Source organism: Bombina bombina, chromosome 4 (assembly GCF_027579735.1).
Source record: "Bombina bombina isolate aBomBom1 chromosome 4, aBomBom1.pri, whole genome shotgun sequence".
NCBI lineage: Eukaryota > Metazoa > Chordata > Amphibia > Anura > Bombinatoridae > Bombina > Bombina bombina.
The window spans coordinates 732,402,419-732,410,574 of NC_069502.1; the positions used below are offsets into that span (position 1 = coordinate 732,402,419).

The 8,156-nt window shown below is 37.5% G+C and overlaps 1 protein-coding gene across 1 annotated transcript in view; it reads right to left on the minus strand.

Annotated features, from left to right (window-relative positions):
- SLC18B1 (solute carrier family 18 member B1) overlaps nucleotides 1-8,156 on the minus strand; it is a 204,047-nt gene that overhangs the window by 68,501 nt on the left and 127,390 nt on the right. Inside the window, exon 9 of the mRNA XM_053710946.1 lies at nucleotides 872-973. Within this exon, the coding sequence (XP_053566921.1) occupies nucleotides 872-973 (102 nt within the window). The remainder of the gene's footprint in view (nucleotides 1-871; nucleotides 974-8,156) is intronic.

The window sequence follows — 8,156 nt, forward strand, 5'->3', positions numbered from 1 at the left end:
GAATTACTATACAATCTCTAGTGATTAAAAAAATATAAAATAAATGTTCATTGTAAAGTGATTTCTACATGCTATAATGAGAAGATTAAAATTTCACATGGATATTTTTTTCTTTGTTTCTTAAGGGCTGAGCCCTATCTGACATAACTATCTCCCTAACATAAATAAATGACAAACACAGGCCCAAATAAAGATGGAAACAGAGCTGGAGGTTAAGACCAGGTCATGGTCACTACTATTGAATAATATCTCATGACAAAACTAACAGACTTATGAGGTAAACTCTTCAGATGGTGGTAGCAACTGAAGTTCTAACAACTCCATACAGAAATTAGGTCAAGGCCCAAGTACTCCCTAGTGGGGGCTGCGAACTGCGCCTCTAGATGCAAAAAATGTGCAACTGTTGAACTGGCCTCCTAAGGTTCACACTGCTATTACCCAGGTAATTCCAAAGCTCCTTCATATGGATGACCGTGGAAAATCAAAAGGGATGGAAAACCACAAACGAATTAAAAAAAAAACCAACAACAACAACAAACACGTAAATAGTATCCATGTTCACAGTCTTCTATGTAAGAATAATTTAAAATTGACAGGAATCAAACGGAAACAAGCTATGTTGAATAGTTTAGCTTACCTTAGACAAGCGTATTGCTCTCCGCATTCAGCGAGGTCTGGTGGACCTGATCCGCACTGTCGGATCAGGTCCGCCAGACCTTTGATACATAGGCCCCAATAAGTGAATTTTGATCTAAAAGTGTTTGACAATAATTGCACGTAATTGCATACATTTTTAACCTTCCTCTTATGAAGAAAAAAAAATATGTTAAAAAAAAAAACTTGTCTCATATATTTTACAAAATATACCTACAGGAAATTTGTCACTTAGCATTCCGAGCAGGGGTGAGCTCAGTGAATATGATAATGCAAGTCCAAGGAAGACCAAACCAACGTACCCAGTTTGTAAATGAAACTGAAACAGATGAAAAAGGTTGTTTGCATAAATTAAATTACATATATAAAACACAAAGTCCATATATTGGTTTTCTATTTTTTTATTGCTGTCTCATTTTACAGTATTAAGAATTTGACATCAACTATTTTAGTCTATCTTGGACGGCATTTTTGTATTCCGCTCCTAATGTTTTTAAAAACTAAGCACCTGAAACAGAGAAATGTACTTTGGATAGTGCATTTATAGTAAAACTAAATACATTTATTAATAAATATTTGATTAAAACTAAATAAATATCCACTATTGATGATAAAAATACTATCCTGAAAAGTGACTGCATTTGAATGAATATAGACAAAATGAAAAAAAACACGAACTGGAGTAAGCACAGAGTTTTCTACTGACTTCATATATTTTATAACTTTAAAATGTCCTATTTATTTATAAAATGTTTAAAGGGACATTAAAGAGCACAAATTACAATGATATAATTTGTTAGAGAATGTATTTTAGTACTGGTGACCCTGCAATGCAGATAAAGATGATAAGCCAATACTAGAGGAAGTCGCCCAACCAAACTTTGTGATTGCTAATGCTTATTGGCTTAGCAGCTGTACGGTTTGGGACCAGCAGTTCTCTGTGCCTCCTAAGAAGTACTTTGACTAGGTGTTTAACCGCTTTGCAGGGTCGCTCATGCTAAAATGACATGTTTTAACGAGTTAGAGCATGTAAGGATTGCACTATAACAGGGCTCGACAAACCCAGGAGCCAGGGAGCCAAAGGCTCCTAGAATTTTACCCCTGGTTCATAACCTTTTGGGTTATTCTCCATTTATCTTTATACAAATACCTCTGTCTGGCTCCTAAACATTCTTACTGTCTCCTAATATTTAAACAGGTTTGTCAACCCCTGCACTATAATATCCTTTTAATTATAACTACAATTGAGGTTGTTTTGTCTATAAACATATCGGTTAGACTAAAACTATACAATGTTTAAAAGACTAAATTATCAACTATGGCTAAAACAAAATTTGGTGTGAAAATAAACACTTAATTTCTCAACTGCACCCTGTGACGACCAGGGTTATCCAACCCTGCGCCAGTCACTTATTTGGCACAGAAAGGGTTATCAGACCTCTTCTACTCTCACTAATATGTCACAATCTAGCCACACCAGGCAAACTTGTGATTTAGTTCAGTGGGTGCAAGGGTTAACAACACTCTCCAGTCTGTACTAGACGTAAAAGAAATGCCCAAAACTCCCCTTTAATGCCACCCACACTAAATTAACTATAATATCTATCTGTCACCACTTAAGATTATATGATATAGGAAATCTTAAGGAAACACCCCAGATTTACACATTAACTCTTAGAATACAATTTAGCAGAAAATAACCTAAAATAAACAGTTCTAATATTCCAGTCTCTTTCAGTAACGTTGTCCAATTATTAGACAAAGGCCAAAGCTTAATAAATGAATTATTTATTATGTCAAATATATTATGCACAATGCATTATTAATAAAAAAAGTTGTTACAAATAAAATTACACACAGCAAACAGGTTAAAATAAAATGAAGAAAATAATAGACCTAATACTTTCCTATCTTATAAGTCTGCCCCAGGGAGATGGGCAAGAGAAGATGGTCACTCACGCTGTAGCAACCTCCCATGTAGAATGAACAATCTTATTGTTAAAACACAAGATTCTTATACATATTTTCCATAGATCAAGTTGCCTGACCACATCCCCCCTGGGCAGGAGCTAAAACCCCTTATCTTTTATGACCTTCAATAAACTATGTCTTTGCCTGAACTTATAAAACACATCATAATTTCTGCTAGGTAAATCTATTTTTATATAAGCAGGCAGGCATTCTCTTTAGTTTCATTGGGAGAATCAATGGTTGTCATATTTCCCTTCATTTAATGTCATAAAAGTTTTAAACACAGATATACATTATACCCATGTCCCTTTATTGACCTTATCAGTTTATGTGACTGAGGCACGGTTTTGTGTCCTGCCCTCTGCTGACAGTTTGAGCCATAAAGGTCTATTCTGTGTACTACAAAGTATTTATGAGGCTCCTGGCACTTCAAAGAAAACACAAACAAACACAGTTCTTTTTGAAAAAACAAATGATTTTTAGCTCACAGGCTAAAGAGAATTAACCCCTTGGCAGCTAAATCATGAGGTATTCGTGACACATACCAAAAATGAAGAATAGTATCACTGACTTGCAAAAGATCTTGCTGCAGTTGGTAGTTACTGCCTAAAATGTTAAAGCCTTTTGGCTGGACCTATTTTGCCAACATTCTCTTTTCTCTGCTCCATTAGAGTTGTATCACACAATAACCACATTTATGGCAGTTTACCTTTAGCCTAAATTGTGTGACACAACTATTGTGTGACACAACTCTAATAGAGCACAGAAAAGAGAATGTTGGCAAAATAGGTCCAGCCAAAAGGTAATTAACTTCTAGGATAAGCTAGAGAGCAAATTATATTATTTATACTTCTTTTAAGTGAGCTGCAAAACATTCACATGTTTTCCCAGTATAAAAGTGTGTTATATTACTTTTCAGCACAATTAAAGAAACAGTAAAGACAAAATTAAACTTTCATGATTCATATAGAACATGTAATTTTAAAAATGTTCAAATTTACTTCTATTATCAAATCACCTTTGTTCTCTTGGTATCTTTTGTTGATGAGCAAACCTAAATGAGTTCACAGGAGCCCAGGAGCATGCACGAGCATGCACGTTTCTTTTGCTCTATCACAGCAGTGTCTGCAAATTTTTATAACAATGCTTCAAACATTGTTGCAAACACTTCTACTATAGACTGCTTAAGACACGTGTACTGTACGCTCCTGAGCTTCTTTGAACCCACCCATGTTTGCTCTTCATCTAAGGATGCTAATTGAACAAAGAAAATATGATAATAGAAGTCAATTGGAAAGTTTTATTTTGACTTTACTGTTTTATTGCACCTAGAATGTGGCAGATCATTGGTGGTGAAGTACTTCAAATCTCTAGGTAATGTTTATTTCATGCTTTCATGCTACAAGGAATACGCTAGAACTTGATGCCAGTTTAGTAATTAAAAGCCATAAGAGAGCATAAATAATTGATCCACATTCTTATTATCGGGTGAATGATAGGTGATGTGAGGATTATTGATACCATATAGCAAAGGTCTTTGTTTGTTCATCTCACCATCATTTTCTAAGGGCAAAGAGGAATTTGGTGTGGAAAGTTTATAAAAATGATATGAATCCTTAGATTACAAGGATATGGCTTACTCAAACATTGAGGTAGAATAAACTAGCCTTTTATCATGACAACCCACTGTTTATCTCTATTAACATACACCCTTTTTTTAAAAAAAAAATATTTTTATTAAATGAAAATAATTCAATCAATAACAAAAATACAAATCACATACACCCTTCCTTATTAAAAAGAAAACACAGTAGTCATAATTCAGTTTTCATTAAAAAAAATTTTTATTACAGTTCATGCCTTTAACGTCTACCTTGAGGTGTTTCACATCACATGAACACAGATTTACTAACACGCCTAGATGACCTAAACATCTATCTGCTTGTTTTCACACAGACCTTTAGGAGACCCAGGCTATTTCTTATAGCTAGTCATAGTGTATGTGCAAGGAGCAAATTTGTTTCCTGCATTGTCGCATACCACATTACAGCCCCCTGAACCAATCAGGCACAATACCTTACAGCCCCCTGAACCTGAACTATGAATGTGCTTCTCTCTGTATGTATTTAGTCTCCCTATGGGAAAAAGGGTCAACCAGACGTGGACTCCTTGCTCAGTGTGCTTAGAGGAAAATGGCTACACCTCACTGACGAGGCCCAATGAAGGCCGAAACGATCGTCTGGGGTTGTTGTGTTCCTTGTTCAGAGTGGAATTGCCTGGTATTTCAGCACTGGACTGACCGTAATATGCAGGATCAGACTGATACACTACAGGAAAGTTCTACTCTGCGAGAAGCATTACTGGGCTAAAAAGAAGCTGCACCCAGGTGGTAAATCGCCGTAGAACAGGTTAACAATGGTATTGAGCTGGTTGTTTGTTCCTGTGAGTGTGCTTCTTTCTGTATGTATTTAGCCCCCTGAACCAATCAAGCATAATGCAACCCAACACAGAATCTGAATGGCCAAAGATTTGGCCTTTGATGAGCAAAATGCCTAGGTCATTAAAGGGATAGTCAAGTCAAAATTAAACTTTCATGATTCAGATAGAGCATGCTATTTTAAGCAACTTTCTAATTTACTCCTATTATTAATTTATCTCCCTTCTCTTGGTATCTTTATTTGAAAAAGCAAGAATGTAAGCTTAGAAGCTGGCCCATTTTGGGTTCAGCACCTGGGTAGCGCTTGACGATTGGTGTCTAAATGTAGTCATTATAAATAATTGGGTGTTTAGATAAGCAATTTCATTTTGATCTATCAAATAACTAAAGGACGCAGTAATATTTCAGTAGTAAAATGAGGTTTATTGGATTAATAGAAAATGTGCAATATGCATCAAAACAAAATTAGACAGGTGCATACATTTGGGCACCCTTGTCATTTTGTTGATTTGAATATCTGTATCTACCTAGCACTGACTAATTTAAACACACAATTGGTTTGGTGAGCCCATTAAGCCTTGAACTTCATAGACAGGTGCATCCAATTATGAGAAAAGGTATTTAAGGTGGCCAATTGCAAGTTGTTTTTCTCTTTGACTCTCCTCTGCAGAGTGGCAACATGGGGGCCTCAAAACAACTCTCAAATTACCTGAAAACAAAGATTGTTCAACATTATGGTCTAGGGGAAGGCTACAAAAAGCTATCACATAGATTTAAGCTGTCAGTGTCCACTGTGAGGAACATAGTGAGGAAATGGAAGACCACAGGCACAGTTCTTGTTAAGGCCAGAAGTGGCAGGCCACGTAGCATATCGGAGAGGCAAAGGCAAAGGGTGGTGAGAACTATCAAAAACAGCCCACAGACTAGTTCCAAAGACCTACAACATCATCTTGCTGCAGATTGGGTCACTGTGCATCGTTCAACAATTCAGGGCACTTTGCACAAGGAGAAGCTGTATGGGAGAGTGATGCCACGCCACAAACAGAGTCGCTTGAGGTATGCAAACGCACATTTGGACAAGCCAGCTTCATTTTGGAAGAAGGTGCTGTGGACTGATGAAACAAAGATTGAGTTATTTGGTCATAACAAGGGGCGTTATGCATGGCGGCAAAAGAACACAGCGTTCCAAGACAAACACTTGCTACCCACAGTAAAATTTGGTGGATGTTCCATCATGCTGTGGGGCTGTGACCAGTGCCAGTACTGGGAATCTTGTTAAAGTTGAGGGTTGCATGGATTCCACTCAATATCAGTAGATACTTGAGAATAATGTTGAGGAATCAGTTACAAAGTTGAAGTTACGCCAGGGCTGGATATTTCAACGACCCAAAACACTGCTCAAAATCTACTCTGGCATTTATGCAGAGGAACAAGTACAATGTTCTGGAATGGCCATCTCAGTCCCCAGACCAGAATATCATTGAAAATCTACGGGGTGATTTGAAGCAGGCTGTCCATGCTCGGCAACCATCAAACCTAACTAAACTGGAGATGTTTTGCAAGGAGAAATGGTCCAAAATACCTTCATCCAGAATATGGACACTCATTACAGGCTATAGGAAGCATCTAGAGGCTGTTACTAAATAGTGGAGGCTCTACTAAATATTGATGCAATATTTCTGTTGGGGTGCCCAAATTTATGCACCTGTCTAATTTCGTTTTGATTGCACATTTTCTGTTAATCTAATAGACCTAATTTCACTACTGAAATAAAAAATAAATTAAAACCCTAGTCTACAATAAACTACAAATGGCCCATAAAATGGCCTTTTGCTGGGCATTGCCCCAAAGAAATCAGCTCTTTTACCTGTAAAATAAAATACAAACACCACCCCAACAGTAAAACCCAATCTAAAAACAGTAAAACCCTATCTAAAAAAACCTAAGCTCCCCATTGCCCTGAAAAGGTCATTTGTATGGGCATTGCCCTTAAAAGGGCATTTAGCTCTTTTTCAGCCCAAAGTCCCCAACTTAAAATTAAAACCCACCCAATAAACCCTTAAAAAACCTAACACTAACACCCGAAGATCCACTTACAGTTTTTGAAGACCGGACATCCATCCTCATCCAAGCGGCAGAAGTCCTCAGTGAAGCCGGCAGAAGTCTTCATCCAAGCGGGCTGAAGTCTTCATCCAGACGGCATCTTCTATCTTCATGCATCCGGTGTGGAGCGGCTCCATCTTGAAGACATCCGGCATGGGGCATCCTCTTCTGTCGACGTCTCTTGAAGAATGAAGTTTCCTTTAAATGACGTCATCATACGTCAATAGGAATTAAGGTGGAAAAGATCCTATTGGCTGTTGCAATCAGCCAATAGGATTGAGCTTTAATCCTATTGGCTGATCCAAACAGTCAATAGGATTGAGCTCGCATTCTATTGGCTATTCCAATCAACCAATAGAATGCAAGCTCAATCCTATTGGCTGATTGCAACAGCCAATAAGATTTTTTCCACCTTAATTCCTATTGGCTGATTGAATTCTATCATCCAATCGGAATGTAAGGGACGCCATCTTGGATGACATCATTTAAAGGAAACTTCATTCTTTAAGAGACGTTGACAGAAGAGGATGCTCTGTGCCGGATGTCTTGAAGATGGAGCCGCACCGCGCCGGATGGATGAAGATAGAAGATGCTGTCTGGATGAAGACTTCTGCTCGGTTGGATGAAGATGAGGATGGATGTCTGGTCTTCGAAAACTGTAAGTGGATCTTCGGGGGTTAGTGTTAGGTTTTTTAAGGGTTTATTGGGTGGGTTTTAATTTTAGGTTAGGGACTTTAGGCTGAAAAAGAGATAAATGCCCTTTTAAGGGCAATGCCCATACAAATGCCCTTTTCAGGGCAATGGGGAGCTTAGGTTTTTTTAGATAGGGTTTTACTGTTTTTAGATTGGGTTTTACTGTTGGGGTGGTGTTTGTATTTTATTTTACAGGTAAAAGAGCTGATTTCTTTGGGGCAATGCCCAGCAAAAGGCCATTTTATGGGCCATTTGTAGTTTATTGTAGACTAGGGTTTTAATTTATTTTTTATTTCAG